Consider the following 20131-nt stretch of genomic DNA (forward strand, 5'->3'; position numbering starts at 1 on the left):
GCGCGAGCACCCAGATATGCTTTTGCATTGACGGGAAGCAAGCAGGAGGTGAGGGGAGAATTCTGCCCATCGCTCTCCCTCCTCCATGCACACACACACACACAGAGTCATGCCAAGGCATGGAGCAGCACAGAGCACCCAGCATTCAGCCACACCTGGCACCAAGCCACAGAGAAATTACTCAAAGACTCAGAGGGCAGCTAGAGCACAACGGGTCATTTCTTTTTAGAAACACCAGAGAAAAGGCCATATTCTCCAGCTAAACCTTGCCTGCTCCTTGTTTTGCTTTGCTTTGCTTTCTTTCCTCTTGTGGCACTGCTTCTAAATCCCTGAAATGGTTGAGCACTGTCTCTGAGGCTGGAAGTTTTCGTGGGTCAGTAGAAAAGAGCCTAGTGGGTGAGAGGAACTGACTGGAATACGGAAAGCTGGAGTCGAGGCTGAACTGCCCTGCCACCTTGGCAAATCACTCCTACAGATACAGAGTGGGCCTCAGCTTTCTTGCCTTCAAAACTGAGATCCTGATGTGAGTCCTGCCTGCCTTAGAGGGGAGAGAGGAAATCATGACCATGACGGAGGAAGAGGCCTCAGGACTTCCGCAGAGGGGAGGCTGTCAATTTCCTCTGCAGTATGGATTTGTGCTCCTCACCTAACTACTCTGGACTCCAGTATCCCTCTCTGTTTAATATTAAGCTCGCTGAAATGTCTCCACCATACATATCTCAGTACAGTAGTAGAAGACAATAGATAAAGAAATGTGATTTAGACTGGGAGCAGTGGCTCACGCCTGTAATCCCAGCATTTCGGGAGGCCAAGGAAGGTGAATCTCAAAGTCAAGAGATCGAGACCATTCTGGCCAATATGGTGAAACCCCGTCTCTACTAAAAATACAAAAATTAGCTGGGCGCGATGGTGCGTGCCTGTAGTCCCAGCTACTTGGGAGGCTGAGGCAGGAGAATCTCTTGAACCCGGGAGGCGGAGGTTGCAGTGAGCTGAGATCACACCACTGCACTGGAGCCTGGTGACAGAGCAAGACTCTGTCTCAAAGAAAAGAAAAAAAAGAAATGTGATTCAATCAAAACCACCACCACTCCGACAGCAAAACACCTTTACTGATTGCTGTAACCTGACATGGTAGTATGGAGTTGACCATATGGGTTACATTTGAATTGACTTTCTCATGTTGAGCGAATTAAGATCAAGAGAATGAAATAATAGCTGGCCAATTTTTTTACAATATCATTTTTTAAAGGATAAGATTTATTCTTTCCATTGTAGGTTATATTTCTTTAAAGCTCCAATTTAACAGGCACTTATCCTATACCCGATTATCTCAAGTCTCCTTACAGCAGCAAAATTCTGGAGACATTTTCACAGGTGGAAAAACCAGACCTGGTACCTAGAGAAATTAAAATATAAAATACTGTCTCAAAGTTCATGACTAAAGGTAGTAGGGAATTTGCAGGTGTGTCGTTTTACCCCCCAGTCTAGTACGAAGAATTATTTTAATGTTGTTAACCCGTGGGCTCAGCCTGGGACCTTGTTAAAATGATCTGCACATGGGAACTTTGACACATCCCGAAGTGGCAAAGTGTAAAGGAAGGAGAGGTGGGTGTGGGACCCTGTGCCTACTTCAGGAATCTCAGAGTCGAAGCCACAGTGCGTTTCCAGCTCCTTTATCCCAAGCAAACAGTCATTGCCCAGCTCAAAAGCCAGGCCTGGGCTCAGCTTACCAGTCTCTCCTGGGGACCTGGGGAGGAGCGATTCCCACTGGGTGAATGTCAGCAGAGAATGCCATGCCGGCCAACAAATGCCAGAGAACTCTCTGGTCACAGGACGGGCAGCAAAACTGTCTTTGGTAGATTCAGGACGTGATTCTGAGCAGTTAGTAGCCCCCTGCTGCCTGTTAAGAGCACTTGGGGATGTTTTCCCCCAGCATGTATGATGCTGAGGAAAAGAGATTTTGGAAACCACCTTGACAAAGAAATTAATGGAGGGTGACATGGGGATTCCAGCAAGGCCAACACACAATTGCCTCATTTTCATGGTATGTCAAATTAGATTTAGGCTTTGGCTACTGTGTTTGTCATGGGGGCTCTAACTCTCACCCGGGGCCAGCATCTCACAAAATTTTATGACTTTACACTGACTTTGACCTCCAAGGACAAGGGCCAGCGGGGAGAAAGACATTCTTCCTCTAGTCTCAACCTCCCTCTCCCTCCCTCTTTCTGGAACTTGTGCTCCTGGGGTGGGTGTCTGACTGTGTCTTTGGCCACATCCAGCCATTGTACATCCGTTCCTGTGGAGTGACAGGCAGTGGGGACCCAGACAGTCATGGTCCAGGCACCGTTGTGAGTTGGAGACAGCTGGAAAGGATCTGCCTATGGCAGGAATCTCTGGGCCCCTTCACCATGACCTGCACACTCACCACGTGTGTACCGGGAGGGCAGATCCAGACACAGGAACCAGAAGGAAGCCCAGGCCAGCAGGCAGAACACAACCTCTGGGCAGGAAGAGGAAGATGTACTCTATTACCTAGTGCCCTAACATGACCATCTATTATGAGCAGAGGCCTATCCAAACAGGCAGACAAAACCTGACACATGTATACATTTATCACAGTTACGGAGCACCTACTGTACATATTTACCCAGTAAGTACTTGTGGCCAACACTAGCAGTCATCCTCTAATATCCATTCTCCTCTTCCTTAGTCATGAAATGATCACCTAGAATATAGACTACACCACCCAGCATCCCTTGCAGCTAGTTGTGACCATGTGACCAAGATCTGACTAATGGGATGAGAATGGAGGCTCTAGGAGCACCTTTCAGCTAGGAGGCACTTTTTTTTCATCTCCTTCTTCTTTCCTGAGGCTGGAAGATGTTATTTAGAAGCAATGTCTAGAATTTGAGCTGCCTTGGACCTTATGCTGAGGATTTCAAAGCACAAGGGAGGAGAAACCTAGGTCTCTATAGACTTTGTAAAGCCCTGAACCAATCCAGGAATTCTAATAAATAAGAAGAAAATTAATTTCTGTCTTTTAAATCTCATTCCTCTAAGGTTTTTCTGTCACTCACAGTCAAACCTAACCCTATAGGACTCAATATATATTTGTTTTATTTAGGGCTTCAACTGATTGGATAAGGCCCACTAACATTATGAAGGGCAATCTGCTTTACTCAAAGCCCATTGGTTTAAATGTAAATCTCATTCCAAAACACCCTCATAGAAACATCCAAAATAATATCTGACTAAATATGTGGGCATCGTAGCCCAGTCACGTTGACATATAAAATTACCCATCATGGGGATGAAAACTGGTAAGTCATTGGCTTGTGAATAGCTGGCATGACTGTGGACACTGGGGAGAGAAGAGAGAGGGAGAAGGCAGGGCTGAGGAAAATCGCTATTCAATGATCCAATGAAGGAGAGGGTAGGTTGCTGGAAAAAGACACTGAGCTGTCACTTCACCAAGTCCTCAGAGACCAGTACTGTAGGGAGAGCCGTGTGCAGGTAGCAGGGCCATCCCACGGCCAAGCTGGGGCCTCAGTCCCACATTGAGCAAGTTACCAGAACCAGGTGAGATCAGGGTAGCACTTGGGGTATGCTGGGGCCTTAGTGCCAACCAGAGCTTGACCGTTCTGGATGGGCCTGGCCTTGGGACGTGACAGGCCAAAGGCTCTGATGGCTTCTATGATGAAGAACGGAGGGCCACAGAAGCCAGGACCCTCAGCAGCCCGCAGAACAGCCACGCCCCTTCCCTGCCCAGGCTGTTCTCCAAGAGCAGAAAATGTAATACCTATTGCTGTTTTCTGTATGACATCAATTTTCTTATTAGGGTACTTTTGGGGGACCAGTTTGAGAATATATAGAACTGCAGTGTTCAAAGGCAATAACAAGGTTACGAGCATGAGGTCCGGAACAAGATGAGCCTCGGTTAGATCCTTGCTGTGTGATCCTGAGCAAAGCGGTTACTCCCTGAGTGGCAGGTTCTAGATGTGGGATTACCCCTCCCTGATTTGTTGTTATGGAGAAGAGCTGGTGCACTTAGCTGTATCTGGCATATGACTTCTACGAAGTAAAGGCTTTTCATTTTTTTCTTTCTTTCTTTCTCCTTTCTTTCTTTCTCCTTTCTTTCTTTCTTCTTTCTTTCTTTCTTCTTTCTTTCTTTCTTTCTTGTTTTCTTTCTTCTCAAATCTATTGTTTTTATATTTTTTAAGTAAGCAGTAACAAATATGTCATCATTTTAAGTGTTTCTTTTGGGAAGATCTTATAGAAAACGGCACCTTGAAACTTTCAGCTCTATGTCCCAAAAATTGTCTTCCAAGAATCTGATGAAGTTTCTTTAAAAAAACCTCTTAAAAATGGAGATAATATACCTAGCCTGAATCAAAACAATCTGAAAAATAGATGTGTCCCAGTGGAAAGCCTACAAAGGAATAATCTCCCATTTTCGTGGGACCTTCTTTCTCCTTTCTTTCTGAAAGCCTTCTAAAGCATCACCAACACACACCCCACATTTTGCTTTTCTTTTCTATTTTATTACCATTTTTTGGCTGTTATCACTCCATGTTCCCTTGCATGTGCTAAATGTATACATGTGTTCATGCAACTGAAGTCATCTTTTGAAATACATACAAAAATGTTAATAGCCAATCTCTTGTTTATGTTAGCCTTTGAAATCAGGCTGAAAATAAAAATGCATGAAGTCAGTTATAAATTGCTATTGCCAGACAGAAATGAGATGAGTATTTGCCAGAGGTCTGGGGGTGGGGGGGAAATGAGGAATGATGGCTGATGGGCATGATGTTTCTTTCTGGAGTGATGAAAAGTTCTGGAATTAGATAGTGATGATATTGCAATAGCTCTGTGAATATCCTATAAAACACTGTAGAGTACCCTTTGAAATTGTGAATTTCATGTAGGTGAATTACATCCCAATAAAAGCAAATTTCTATAGTTTGTGACAAACAGGGGATCACCTACTTCTAAGGTCAAGTGTTATGAAAGGTGGGGCACCATTAATAATTCATACATGGCAGACAACAGCACCATGACCCCCATGTTGAACTAGTAGAACTGACTTTGAGCATAGTACAAATTCAGGAAAAAGGACTCATCAAGAGAGGCTGGAGTCAACTTTAGGAGGACAGACTTAACTTGAGCATGCAGGGAGGAATGAATGGACTTGAAGAACAAAGTAAAAGAGAGTCCAAAGAATTCAGAAGAAGGGAGAGATCATGATGTTCTCTTTACTTGGTTACTGTCTTTTTGTTTTTGAGACTGAGTTTCGCTCTGTCGCCCAGTCTGGAGTGCAATGGCGCGATCCCAGCTCACTGAAACCTCTGCCTCCCAGGTTTAAGTGATTCCCCTTCCTCAGGCCACCAAGTAGCTGCGATTACAGGCATGTGCCACCACGTCCAGCTAATTTTTGTATTTTTGGTAGAGATGGGCTTTCTCCACGTTGATCAGGCTGGTCTTGAACTCCCGACCTCAGGTGATCCACGCCCCTCAGCCTCCCAAAGTGTTGGAATTACAGGTGTGAGGCACAGCACCTGGCCACTTGGTTACTGTTTTAAACTTTCATTTCATATTGCAGTGTTTTCAAGTGGAGATGGGAAGACTGAACTTCTAGGCAAGGGAGTTGGGAGCACAAATCTTCTTTGGCTAGGCAGGGAAGAGCCACATTAGAGTGTCCCTTCACAAACAGGCCTCATCTTGATGTGGGAGGTTGCAGGACGCAGTTATCTGAAGCCCTGGAGCCAAGAACAGTCACATGTCATCATTCTGATGCGTCTGAGCCCCTGCAGCCTAAGTCACATAACTGGAGGCAAAGAGAGCCTGTTGGATCAGAAACATGTTGACTGGCCCAGCCTTTGCAGCCTCTCCTTTGTAAGAGATGTCTAAGCTCTGTTTGAAAGAAATGAGGTTTCTTCGTTTTAATGCTGCTAGGCAGAGGGGGAGTTTCCCAGGTTGCCATCTTATTTTATGTGGGTGTGAAGTGAAAAATCTCTCATTTTTGGTAAGCTGAGCAAAGCCCGAAAGCAGGAGCAAAAGGAGTCCACACTTGAGCTTTAAATGACACTGTGAAAATTCAAGGCAGGCTTCATTGGCTAAACTGCAGCCCATCGGGGAGGCTTCAGTGAAAATGCTGGCACGAGATCTTGATTCTTCTATAATAGGCCACAGGGTAGAGGCCATGATGCCCTGCCAGGTAACTGATGGAGCCTGGGGCTTGGGGGGCCCCATCATGACTGTTCATTCCTGGGACCTGGGGTCCATCTGCCTCTGCCTATCACTGGAACCCATGATAGCAGTGCAATGAGCCTGTCAAGGAGGACGAGAGAGATGGAAGCAGCCCCGGAACCCCCTCAACCTGCAGGTTGTGCCAGGCCCCGAGCCAGTGCACAAACGGCACTTAGGTCGATATTCTTACATTCAGTTCATTTTGTCGGAAGGATCTGGAATGTCCTGTGAGCTCCTTCTTGGAAGTCCGGGTCCATGGCATCTTTCTGTCCTTTGGTATTAACATTATTATTATGTTAGCAGTATAGCACAGTATGACTGCTATTTAAAAATCCATCCCCATCCCTGCCCGCTCCCCCACCCAAAAAAAATACTGTCTGCTCTGAAAAGAAGTGGTTTGGCATAGTGCAAGTTTTTAAACATCCATTTTCCAGATGGATATCCTTGTTAAATTTAAAAAGAAGAAGAAAAAAAAAAAAAAAACAGCTAAACCATGTGGGATGCTTCTACGTGAATATTATTGTTTACTAGACTTATTCCATCTTACAGCATTTTATAACAAAATATCAGCAAGCTCATAAAGAGGGCTTTCTTTAAGGTCCATAATCTTTCTAACCATAACAAAAGGGCGGTAAATATATTGTTCAAGAGCACGATGGAAAAATGTGCTAAAGTATTTCCACAAATCAAATGTAGCACTTTGGCATTGGCTCTAAAGCATTAAATTTAGTAAATTAGAACCAGATGAATTTAAAATAGAAACTTACATAACTTTACGGGGTGATTTTTTTCCCCCAACACAAGTTTATCTTCCTGCAGCCGCACTGGCTGCTACTGTAATGGGTACTGAAGAAGTAGGGCAGCCCCTAGGGATTGTTCATCTTTGTAGCTCCCAAGGTGACTACCATTACGTTGGACAATTAGTGAGTATCGGTGGACGGGTGAATGAAATCTCAGCAGGGATTAACAAGTACAAGTTAACTGGCAAGGAAACATAATATAAATATTTATACAGATCTACAGGCAGACACAACACTGCTGGCCCACACACAATAGCAAAAATATGTGTTGCTTTTCCTTTCATTGTTAAAGCTTGGGTTAAAATCAATGAACCTGAAATAAAAGGCTGGGTCTGCTTCGCCTTTGGGTCACCATGCTCCAAATCACCATGACCCTGGAATGTTCCTAATACTAAGTCTCATTTCTATTTCTGCCATCATAGCAGCCACAGAAAATGCTCCTTTCGGTCACATCTCCCTCTCCTCCCACACACAAGTTCACAATGTAGCTGATACCTTAAAGACAGGCTGGGAGTTCAACACAGCATATTGACTGAGTGCCTATAATCTCCAAGACCCTATATGTGCTGCCACAGGGGGTGCGAATGAATAAGGTATAGTCTTTGCCTTTTAAGAAAATACTTTCTGGTAGAAGGTTAGTCAGGATGCTGTCACTGCATGTGAAAGAAATCCAACTCATACTAAGTTAGCCAGGAGTGTGTATTTATGATCTTCTGAATTGAGTTGTCTAAGAGTAGACTTCAGGCATGGCTGGATCCAGAGGTGCAGACAACAGGATTAGGGTTCTCTCCATTCTCCACTCTAACTGTCTTTGCTTCTTTTTGCACATGGACTCATTCTCTCTTGCTATTGACTCCCTCCATAAGGGGAAGTAGGTATTCACCACGAAGGACACATTTACAGTCTATGATCCAAAAACAGAGAAGTTGTCTCTCTCCCAGGCTTCGTATACAAAAATCTCAAAGAAGATCTTAGATTGACTCTCTCTGAGTTACTTCTCAAGTTCTCAGATTAGTCACTGAAGAAAAGAGGATGCATTCTATGATCAACCAGGCCTGAGTGGGGGTTGGGACTGTCCTTTGTGGATGAATGAAAAGAAGGGGATTTATGTCTTAAATATTGGTATTTAAATATTGATGTGGCTTGGCAGCTGATTGGATGTGGGATGTAGGTGGGAGAAAGAAATAAAATATCAATCTGGGTTTTGATTCTAGGTGACTGGTAGGGTCATAAATAGAAGAGAATGGTTTAAAACAGACACTGTTTCAATGGGAATTTACCATTCATATGTGTATTAATCAGGGTTCTCCAGGATATGTGTGTATCTGGGCATGTGTGCATGTGCACATGCATATGTGTGTGTAGAGAGAGAGAGAAACAGAATCAAGGATTGGTATATTTTTAAGGAACTGGCTCCAAGTCCAAAATCTGCAGGGTAGATCCACAGCATGGGAACCCTGGGAAGAGCTGATGGTGCAGCTGGAGTCTGAAGGCTATTGGAACAGAATTCCCTCTTCCCTCGGGGGACCTCGGTCTCTTTTCCCTGAAGGCCTTCATCTAATTAGTTGAGGCCCACCCACAAGGTGGAGGGTATCTACTTAACTCAAAGTCTACTGATCTAAATGTTATCTCATCTATAAAATACCTTCACAGCAACATCTAGACTAGTGTTTGATCAAATATCTGGTTACCATGCATGGCCTATCCAGGTTGACACATAAAATTAATCATTCTAATATTTGATGAGGAGTTTATGAGATGCCTCTGGAATATTTGGACGCAGTAGAAAATGAGGGCTTAGAACCCAAAACACAGGTTGAGAGATGTGATTTTCATCAGAGTAGAAATCTTCGAGAGCATGAGACAGATAAAGAGGAAAATACATAAGGAAAAAGGCTGAGAATGGAACCTTGAAGAAAGGCTACTGGAAAGAAAACTGAAACATATTGGCAAGAGAAGGAGAAGAATCAGAGGAGCCCACTGCTGTGGAAACCGAAGGAGCTGATTTCATGACAGAGGAAATTCGACAGGGAGTTTCAGGAGTTAAGGGGAGATCAGAGTTGGCAGGCAGAGAAGAGCCCCCGGCTTGGATAATGGAGGTTGGAGGTTCCCCTGGAGCAGGACTCCTCAAAATGTGATCTGCAGACCTGCACCAGGCCACATGCTAGACAGGCCCATGGGCAGGTAGGTGCAGAAATTGAGAGCTAGTGTTTTGGAGCTCTGACAGCCATTAGGAGTCATTTTCTATCAGCTGAATTCAATTACCATCATGATCATGATCATCATCAAGGTTTGCATTTTGCAAGTCTTTTTCATTTCTTTTTTCTAGTAATTTCAACACTACTCCTATTCTGTGCATCAATGGCTTTGACGGTTATTGATGGAACAGGGGTCAGAAGCAGACGCCTGGAGGGCTGAGCAGGAGGCCACGACTCTGGACCACCCACTCTCCGGTCATGGCAAGTGAAAGAGAAAGGGCACTTGGTCAGTGTTGGGGAAGGAGAGATGGCAAAGGGAAGATCCTGAAGACCCAGAGAACGTGTATGTGGCTCATATTCACGCCTCCACAATAACAAAATGTAAAAATCTGGAGTATTTTCATAGTTCACTGGCAGCACAGCCTGAGCGGAGTTAGCCCAAGGTGATGTGCATTCTTCTACCCACTTGGCATGACTCTGTAGATTCAACTGCTGAAACATGCATGCCTTTGCTTATGGGACGCAGCCGTGGATTTCACTGGGCGTGCCTTGTAGTATGTGGTATATGCTCCAAATCTCTTCCTAAAATCTGAAATATTCTGAATTCCATAAGCTCGCCTGGCCTCCAGGTTTTTGAACAAGAAACTGTGAATCTGTTTTTAGGGTGAGGAAGACCTGAACTTACTTGCAGAAAGCAGGGTAGGAAAGATTAGGGGGTGCATGAGAGAGGGGATAGTTGGGGGAGCCAAGTCCCAGAGTGGGCTTGAGAGGACAGAGTGAAATGCACAGAACTAGCTGGGCAAAAAGAAGGATGTGGTTTTTTTTCCTGGTGACCAGAACTGCACAGGGGGTGACTTCTGCAAACCTAGAGTGGATTTAAGTTGGCAAAATGAAAGCTGGGAGAAAACCTGGCCTCTCTCAGCTGGGGCCAGGAGGGGACAGCCTTGCTTCTTGTCACTACTCTCCACCCCTCCTAAGACCAGAAGCTCCAAACGCTGGGTAGAGCATGAGTCAGGAGAACGGCACGCACTGGGGTTCAAGAACACCCTGGCAACACTCCCTCGTCTCCATCCTCAAGTCTGAAATCACAGGGTGCCAGGACTTGAGCAAGTGAGGAGAACTCAGACTCAGCATCTGTAAAGCTCAGGGGTGCCAGTGAGCGAGACTTCAAGTCTTGTGCATGCTCATTGCAGGCCCCCCACTTTGGCTTTTTGTATAAAGAAGAGAGCTGCTCTTTATTTCTGGGCTCAGTGGGCAGAAAGGAACACTCTGTCCACATTCGGTTCAGCAAGTCAAGGGTGGACAGCGGTGTCTTTACCACCACGCAGTCCTCAGCCTACGCTGGCAAGGCATTCCTCCAGCAGACAAAATGAAAGATTGCTGATAGCTGGAGCACTTTGCTTTCTAAAATGAGTCAAACTCTTCCAAAGCTTGGCTTGAACCCTGCCGGGTGTGCTGTGTTCCCCACCACATTCCTCTCACCCGCCTCTCCACCAGGCCTTGCATTATCCGGATTCCTTTTATGCGCTCATGAGCGCCAGCTGGCGGCTGCTTGAGGCAGGCCTGGGGCCCTGGGCCCGGGGCCTGCTGGACAATGGCCAGCCTCAGCCGATGAGTGCAGCAGGGCATAGGAGGGAGGCCTTCTTGGAGGGCTGGGTTGGCTGAGCTCTTTCAGGGCAGGAGGGGGAGAAAATGCATCTCCAACCCCTGAAGAAATGATGTATCCTGGGCATTACAAGTGGCTATTTGGTATTTAAAACACTCCCTTCTCCCCCATTCTGTGCCGTCCCTACCCCTGTCCCTGGAGCTATGCGGGATGCTTGGTGTGGGTGATGACTTTCAGAGGCCAGTGTGCACAGAGAATGGCAAAGCTCAGAAGGATACTGGAAACAGAACATCCAGCCCATTTAGGAAGCTTGGGCACACAATCCATAAGCCTTTTCTGCTGAGTCCAACTAGACAATAGCAAGACATGGAGAGTAGGAGAGGGCTCCAAAGTCCCATCATATCACATGATGTCATGACAGGGCATGTAGGAAAGATCACGTGACATCACAGAGAGAGTACTAATACGTATGCCAGAGAAGTCAGGAAGACTTTTCTTCTTTTTTTTTCTTTTTAAGATGGAGTCCCACTCTGTTATCAGGCTGGAGTGCAGTAGCACCATCTTGGCTCACTACAACCTCCACCTCTCGGGTTCAAGCAATTCTCCTGCCTCAGCCTCCTGGGTAGCTGAGATTACAAGTGCATGCCACCACGCACAGTTAAATTTTTGTACTTTTAGTAGAGACGGGGTTTCACCATGTTGGTCAGGCTGGTCTCAAACTCCTGACCTTGTGATCTGCCCGCCTCAGCCTCCCAAAGTGTTGGGATTACAGGTGTAAGCCTCCATGCCTGGTCAAGACTTTTCAAATGTAAGAACATATAGAGGAAGCATAAAGGGTTAGCAAGTGACCTGATGTCTTTGCTCCCCATCATTTAATAGGTATTAGGCACCAAGATGACTGTGTTAGGCAGTGCCTCCGGAAAGAGGAGACGGCCACTCTCATTTCAGCCATGAAATTCCTGTTTATTTGGTCTTGGCAGATCACCTCAACCTTTGTAAAAATCCACAGTGTGAAGTTTGTATCAGCAAAAAGATTTTCATGACAGTTTCATATAACAAGTTGTTTATTTAGACAAACTAAAGCATGTAATAGCAGAACACCTTACAGCTAGAGAAAACAGGAGAGAAAAAAAAAGAGAGAGAGAGAAAATAGGAGACAGGCTTTGCCAGGCAGTCTGCACAATTTTACTGTTAAACTCCAATTGTTCCACCAATGCCTTTGCCTAGCTGCGGACACATAAAGAGCAGAAATGTGAACCTTGTACATCTATGGAGATACATAAGCCTCAATCTTTATTTACGTGTTTCTACTTTTTCTGTTTACTTCCCCTTTAAATTAATTCCTCCAAGTTTTTCATATAAAGAAAATGCTAAAATAGAGCCACACAATTGCTTGTCACATTTCACTAGAGTCGAGTGAATTTATTTAACACATAATTTAATCTGTCAACGTTTTTTAATTCTTTGAAGAAAAAAAGTAGTAATTAAGTATTCCAAAGTTATAATAACACTAAACATCAAAACTTCACAATTGCAGTTTTTTAAACATTAAGTCAGGATATTACCCGTCATCACTCCACTTAAGATGGCCTGGCTAGGTTTTTAGCAGCGTGGTAGTGACACGGTTTTACATGTACTATTTCATGGTTTATCAAGAGCTAGGAGGGGCCTCAGACATTCAATTTTAGCACTTCACCCTTGGGAGAATTAAAATCCACCTCACAGAGATGGAAGGCAGATTGCTGCAGGAAGAGGGCTCAGTGAGAGTAGAGGTTGTAAGGGGCCGTATCATGAGAGCCTGCTGAAATTTAAGAATCATGAGTCAAGGAGCCTTTTGAGAAAACACTACCCTCCATCTGCAGGAACAATTTTTTTCTTAAATATTGCCTTAACAAGTCTTTCAGAAAATAGGATGTATTCCTAGGACACCGTTGGTCAAGAGGTAGTTGGGTGTAAGGTCGGGTGGTCTTCATGAGGTCTCCTGTGCCAAAACGTTAGCAGCAGGAAAGTGAATGAAAGCCCCATTTCACAGTATGTAAAGAATCAAGCATTAGGACTGTTCTCAGGCTCTTCTCTAATAATAGACTTTCATCCATTCCAGGAGCCTGCCCAGTTCAACAGATAAAAGAGGTTTATTGCCTTGAAGTGAGAAGAGCTCATTCCCTCACCTTCTGAGAAGTGGCTTATTTTTCCCCTGTTGAATTCAGTGAAGGCAGTGTGCACAGACAAGACACAGGGTTTTGGGAGGACAAAAGAGGGGATTCAGTCGCCTACATAGGTGCAAAACGGGATACAACAAAAGAAAAGACAGAACCCTCTTCTATAAATTGCTCAAAATCTCATTGTGGAGAAGAAACTCTCACAAAGGAAACCACGTAATGCAATAATCAAGCACTAAATGGTGTGTTATAGACAAAAAACTGACTAGAGGCCATATGCAGATTTTTTTAGTTTTAGTTTTTAGAGACAGGGTCTCACTCTGTCTCCCATGCTGCGGTGCAGTGGCACAAACACGGCTCACTGCAGCCTCGACCTCCTGGGCTCTAGTGATCCTCCCATCTCAGCCTCCCAAGTAACTGAGACTACAGGCATGCACCACCACACCTGGCTAACTTAATTTATTTTATTTTTGTACAGATGGGGTCTCGCTATGTTGCCCAAGATGGGCTCAAACTCCTGGGCTCAAGCAATCCTTCTGCCTTGACCACCCAAAGTGCTAGGATTACAAGTGTGAGCTACCACAACCAGCCATGAAGATCATTTTAAATGGGTAGATTCCATGGCCTCATACTAAGCCTACTGACGCTTATACTTAAAGGAGAGAGGCCTACACATTCCTAATTGTTTCTTAAGGGAAATAGGATTTGGGAACCATTGGCTTAGGTCACAGGTGATGGGAGTTCAGAGATACAGAGAAAGATTGGAGGGAGAAGAGCAACGATGGAGAGATTTTTTCTAGGAAAGCTTTTATAACGAAGATGGGGTAAGAGGTAAAGGAAGGATGGGATGTAGGTAAGCAGAGCCACGAAGCAGGGCAGAATGATGAAAGACAAACTACACACATACAGGCTGGAAAGTGCCGGTGAGTAAGGGGTGTTTGTGTGCATTTGTATTTACACTGCTGCATCAGCCACCTCACAACTCAAGAACTGTTTCTGAGTTGAATTTAGTCCCACTAGGGTGGAGACTTGACCTTATTGAGCAGACAAACATGTGCTCAGATAATGAAGTTCATTAATTCATTCGTTCATATGAAGAGAGGAAGCCTTTGGCAGCAGTGTAACTCCACGGTCAGGCCCATACAGACTCAGAAACCACAGAGCCCGTGTTCAGAAACGAAACGTGCCATCACCCTGTAAGTCGATGCACGCTCCAGAACTTCTCCAGTCTTGGTTTTGTGAAGTGCAAAATAAGAACAATACAACCTACCTCATAGGACTGTTACGTGAGATGAAATTAAATGGACTCATACTTGTAAACGTCTGGCACAGGGCCTGGCAGCTGGGAGGGTTTCAATCGAGGCTGAACGAACCAAGGATCAGTTGGATTGAAGGAGAAAACTCTCAATGGCTAGTCTATGGGGAGGTTTCTGGTGACCTGCAAGAGACTGGAAAAGTTGCTGCCTCTAATTATTTTTGAAATAACTTTGGTATATGTAGATTATTTTTAAAAACTAATGTCAGACTAGAAATGATAAAACATGGCCCTAGAATGGTTTCTTTTTAGGACTGGGCTGTCCCTTGGTCTAGCACTCACTCAGCTTCCAGATTGTTCCCTTGTAGATGTGGAAAGATCTATACTTTATCCTGAACTCAGGCATACATATACCTTGCTCTAATCTAGAGTGTGGTTCAGCAAACTTCCAGAGATGACCAAATAATACTTTTTCTTTGGCTTTGGGGGCTTTCCCATCTCTGTGGCAACTGCTCAGAGTTAGCCATTACAGCTCAAAAGACATCCCTCCATGAATAAGAATGGCTGTGTTCCAATAAAACTTTATTTATAGACACAGAAATTTGAATTTCACATCATTTTCACGTCTCGTCTTTGGTTTTTTTTCCCAACCACTTAAATATGTAAAAGCTATTCTTGGTTCATAGATGCGGAACTAGCAACAGGCCTTGAGTTGGTTCTGAAAAGGTGCATCCTAACTCCATTTTAAATAAATGGAAAACACACTGCTAAACTCAAACGCAGGGGGGCAACATGTCTTCCCTGTTCCCTTCCTGAGCACCACACAGAACCCCATGATAAACATACTTTCTTTGAAGTCACATGTATCTTCTTACTCAGTTATTCTGCAAGCATTTATGCACCTGTAAGGTACACGACAGGACAGGGGCCACAGAGATGAACAAGATACCACCCTGTTCCCCAGGAGCACACATCAGGGCTGGGGAAACAGACATCAACAAATCATTATGAGACAACATGGAAAGACCTCATAATAGGGCCGTGTTCCAGTACAATGGGGGCATAGTGAAGGGAGGGAGGAATTAGTTCTGAAAGGGCGAGGTGGGCAGGGTGGGGGTTGCAGACAAGGATACACAAAAGGGTTAGTGTTGAGGCCAGGCTTGATAGCAGAAGAGTGAAGCGGGGACATTCTCAGCGGACAGGCCTGCCTGTGCAAGTCAGGAAGGTGCAAGCCGTCTTGGAATCCGTAAGTCCCCCACAACCCCAACACCCGCGCATGTGGCTAGAGTGTGGGATGGGATGGTGGGTAGAGGGGGAAAGAAAGGGTGGGTTCAGATGGTGGTCCACAGCAGTGTCCAGATTTTGCTTTTTAAGGCATTGAAGTGTCACTAGAGGTTTTTAAACATGCTAGTAATGTGATCAGCTCTGTATTCCAGGAATGAAACACGTAATGAGCAATGTAGAAGATAGATGACAGTCGGGAGACAGTTAGGCAAAGAAACTAAAAAGAAATCATTAGAATAGACCAGACCAAGAGATTCAGGAGGCTGAACTCACCACTGATTGCTGTTGTAACTCAAGCTGGTGGGACCCTGTGTGAGGCACTCAACCTCTCTGAGTGACAGCTCTGTTCTCTCTCTGAGTGGCTGGTTAGGTGATTTCCGAAGTCACTTCCTGCCCTCACATGCTCTGTTCTGTGACTTTGCCCTTCGCTCTTAGAGAGCAGCCACATGGGTTCCTTCCAAGTTGTCAACAGAAGTATTTCTTCCTTCTAGCTTCCTTTTGATTTTTTGCTGTATTCATGCCAGTGCCCAGTGGCAGCTGGAAAATCATTAGAATGGCATCTGGTGCCATTTCCCTTACCCCTGCCTGCATGAGCATCAGGAAGGAGAGTGCTTGGTTGAGGAGCAGGCAGGAGGCAAGGCTGACAGGTGGGGATGCCCACCAGAGTGCTGGCAAGTGCAGGAGGTGGGGCCGGAGCCCCAGAGTTCTAGCCAATTTTGGGAGAATCCGTATGGAAATACTAGGGCTGCTGCATAAATCAATTACATAGCCCAGTTTAAACATCATTTTTGCATCTGATAGTAATAAATGAGGAAGGGAATTGTTTCTGTATTCACTGAGACAATTTGTGTTTCCCTGAAGAGTTTTGAGGGAAACATACTAAATGACACTAATAAGGTAACAACTATCTGCATTATTCAAGCTGCATTAAGACCGGAGCTCAATATTTTAACTAGTAGCCTGCTGTCCTTGCGTGTTTAACAAAACAGAGAGAAACATATTACTCTCTGCTCAAAACACTGTGGAGGCTTCATGTCACACTCAGGAAAAACTCCAAGCTCCCTACCGCCTACCTCTCTGAGTTCACCCTCTCCATCCAGCCCTGTGTACCCCATGCTAAGCACACCAGACAGCTTGCTGCTCTTAGACACGCTAAGCTCACGCCTACAAACAATAGCTGTCCCCCAACCAAGTTGGATAAGAATCTGATTCCTTTCGCCACTTCTGTCCGGAATGCTCATCCCCCAGATCTCTGAGTGACTGGACCCCTCAAGTTATTCAGATTTCTGCTTAAATACCACCTCCTCCCAGGAGTGTCCCTGACCACTTTATCTAAAATAATACACCTCCTGTCCCACCCTGATCTGTTTTCCTCCAGCAATTTTCCCTGCTTAATTTTTCTTCACAGCATTTATCACTGCAAATCATATTATACATTCATTTAATTATTTTCCTCAACTCTCACTAGGCTGTAAGCTTCATGAGCGGGGGAAGTTTGTTTGGGCTACCTGCTGTGTCCTCTCCTCCTAGAAAGATACCTGGCATATGCTAGGTTCTCTAGTGATATTAGTTCAGTGAGAAAGCTGCCTCATGAAAGAATGGCACACAGAGAAGGGGATTCCGCCACCTTCCTCTGAATGTCTACCAAACTTATCAACAGCAGTCCAATAGCAGCATTAATGTTTAATACAATAATAAATAATAATCTACTATAGAATATAACAATAATGTTATATGAAATATTAACAAAATAATGTATCATAAATCTGACATTAATATTAAAATAACAATTAGTAACAACAAGCAACCATTTAAGGTCTTACAATGTAACAAGTATTATTAAATTCTATCCACATTATCTTATTTAGTCCTCATTAGGAGGCTAGAGGGTATTATTGTTTTCTCTATTTCATACTTAAGGACATCAAAATTAAGAAGCTCAATTGCCCAGCCACGGTGGCTCACACCTGTAATTCCAGCACTGTGGGAGACAGAGGCGAGTGGATCACCTGAGGTCAGGAGTTCAAGACCAGGCTGGCCAACCTGGTGAAACCCCGTCTCTACTAAAAATACAAAAAATTAGCTGGGCATGGTGGTGGAGGCATGTAAACCCAGCTACACAGGAGGCTGAGGTAGGAGAATGGCTTGAACCTGGGAGGCGGAGGTTGCAGTGAGCCAATATCACACCTTTGCACTCCAGCGTGGGCAGCAAGAGCAAAACACCATCTCAAAAAAAAGAAGCTCAAAAATGTTTTGAGGCTCCAGCATAGGTTTACCTGATTCCAACACCTCTGTGCTTCCCTTTGTGCAGCCAACTATATGCTGACCCAAGCCTTCTTGAAATGAACTTCGTGTGTCTTACGTACCTTACAGGACAGAAACAGGAAAGCAGGGGGGCCACTTGGTGGTAACCAAGCCTTCTAGCTAGAGAATGAAATTACAAAAAGCACAGACTTTCCCAGCACAGACTTTGGGCAACTGTTTGAAAACATTAAAATAGGATGGGACAGCACTCACTTACTCAATGATACTCATCAAACAAAACAGAAAGAGGATTCAGCTTGACCACTTAGGAAGCCCAAGGAATGTTATCTAGATCTCTTGGAGGCCACAAGACTCATCTTACAGATGGGAAGGCCTTTGACTCATCGTCCTCCTTTATCCAGGCAGACACCAAAAACAGTTTCCTGCAAACTAACAACTCTCTGGTAAGTCTGCAGGATTCTTAGGGAGATCCTTACAATGCAATATGCTCCATGCTTAATTTGTGTCCGGAAAGGCCTTGCACAATCACTCACGCTTATTTTTGCTCTAAGGACAAATGAGGAGAAACAAGGTCTAATACAGGCTGGAACAGGTGTGTCAACCTCATTACAATGGCCTGGGGGGTCATGTCCCTGGAATTGGTGCCACTTTGAACTGCCAACCCTTTATCTGGAAACCACTTTTGTAGGACAGCTGCTCTCTCATTCCTTTTGCTTAGATCATAAAAGTAGAGTTTTCATCCAATGGGAATTTGTGTGTTGGAGGCAAAGGGAATCAGATTCTGATCCAACTTGGTCAGGAAAAATTAATAAATAAGGGCTGATTTTTCCATCCAAGTCATGTAGTCTGGCTGGAGTGCATCCCACTCAGGGACAGCTATTGTCTGGATTCACCAAGTCTCAGTCTTGCCCAGGAAAAAGGAATTTTCCGCCTCACTGCTCTATCCTTGAGAAGAGTTGCAGAAGGTGACCATTTCTGTTGTCTGGGTGATTCTCTTTCTCTATAGAAATCATAAAATGGAACCTTTATAGAAATTATGTTCTGTGCTTCACTGGAGAGAGACTGGTCTTTTTAACCCGGCTCATCAAACAGTGGGCATTTTCGTTCCCCTGGATAATAAGTGTTGGTGGGTTAATGGGTCATCCTCAGGAGAGAGGTCAGAAGGAAAAACACTGCAGTGTTCAAAGCTGGAGCTAGAAATGCCAGCCGTCAAAGGACACAGAACTCAGTGGATGGTGATGATGTATAGGACGTGCCCTGGTCAACCCCATCTGAGAGATCACATCTAACCTTTATCCTCAGCAAAGCCACTGAAGGTCGCTCAATATGTGTGACCAGCAACTCTGAGGCCCTGGTGAGAAGCTGTCCAGGAAAACCCTGGTGCGTGTGCTAAAGGGTTCCTTTTCACTAAGGGAGAATTGTCTTCCAGCTCCTTGCAGACTGACATAGCAAAGTACTTTGAACGTTGAAAAGAACAAAAAAAGCAAACAGCCACCAAAAGGAGGCGGGAGGAGAGGGAAAGAAAAAGGGACAGAGAGAGAGAGAGGTTATCAGCAGGGGTGGTTAGTAAAAAGGGGCCCGGAGACAGAAAACCTTTTGTTCCCGGAGTTCGTTTCATGTAGAGTTTGTGAGGTGAATGGCTTTGAAACGAAATGCGTTTATGAAGGAGTTGCTAGGTCACAGGAAGCGCTACTGTCAGACTGCTTTTGTGAATTCGGTTTCTTTAAAATTTGGGTTAATCTTAAAAAGAATGCATCTCCTTTTCCTGTTCTTTCTCTTTCTTTCTGTCTTCTTTTTTAGCGGGGGTTGCGGGGGGGTGGTGCAGAGTAAGGTTCAAGACGGTTCCCCACTTTCTATTTTCCACCCTCTGATAATGCAAAAAGAAGCGATCACATTACAAGTTCTTTGTCAGTTTTTCAGAATTAGGGGTGGGCAGGGCCTGAGCGTTACCTTGTCCCACTAGCCAATGGTGGGGCGGCATGCAAATGAGGCCCGCGATCAGCCCGCCGCAGTCACAACAGTGAGCTCAGAGGCTTGGGGAGGCGCTGCGAGTGACAAGCGGCTCTGCCCCGGACCTCCTTGCTTTCATCCAGCGCTGCACTCAATGGAGGGGCGGGCACCGCAGTGCTCAATGCAGTCTAACTAGTGTGGGAAAACGGCTCAACCCACCCCTGCCGAAATGAAGTATAAGGTAAGAGAGTGCCTTTTACAGGTTTCCTTGCAAGCTGGAGGCTGTGCCTGCGGGTGTGCGCGTGTGAATGTGTGTTCCCTACTGTGACAGTCCCTTGTGTGTCCCGGAGAGTTCTCAGATGGGTCTC

General features: G+C 45.0%; 1 protein-coding gene across 2 annotated transcripts in view; it reads left to right on the forward strand.

Moving 5' to 3' along the window:
• Window positions 1–20131, forward strand: part of NEDD9 (neural precursor cell expressed, developmentally down-regulated 9) — a 190240-nt gene that overhangs the window by 120436 nt on the left and 49673 nt on the right. Inside the window, exon 1 of one of the 2 annotated variants that reach the window (XM_017526666.2) lies at window positions 17714–20004. The exons of the other annotated variant lie outside the window; for it this stretch is intronic. Coding sequence (XP_017382155.1) covers window positions 19993–20004 — 12 coding nt within the window. The 5' untranslated portion in view covers window positions 17714–19992. Of the gene's footprint in view, window positions 1–17713; window positions 20005–20131 lie in introns of those variants that run through there. 2 annotated transcript variants of the gene reach the window in all.

Source organism: Cebus imitator, unplaced genomic scaffold (genome assembly GCF_001604975.1).
Source record: "Cebus imitator isolate Cc_AM_T3 unplaced genomic scaffold, Cebus_imitator-1.0 Scaffold43, whole genome shotgun sequence".
NCBI classification, from domain to species: domain Eukaryota; kingdom Metazoa; phylum Chordata; class Mammalia; order Primates; family Cebidae; genus Cebus; species Cebus imitator.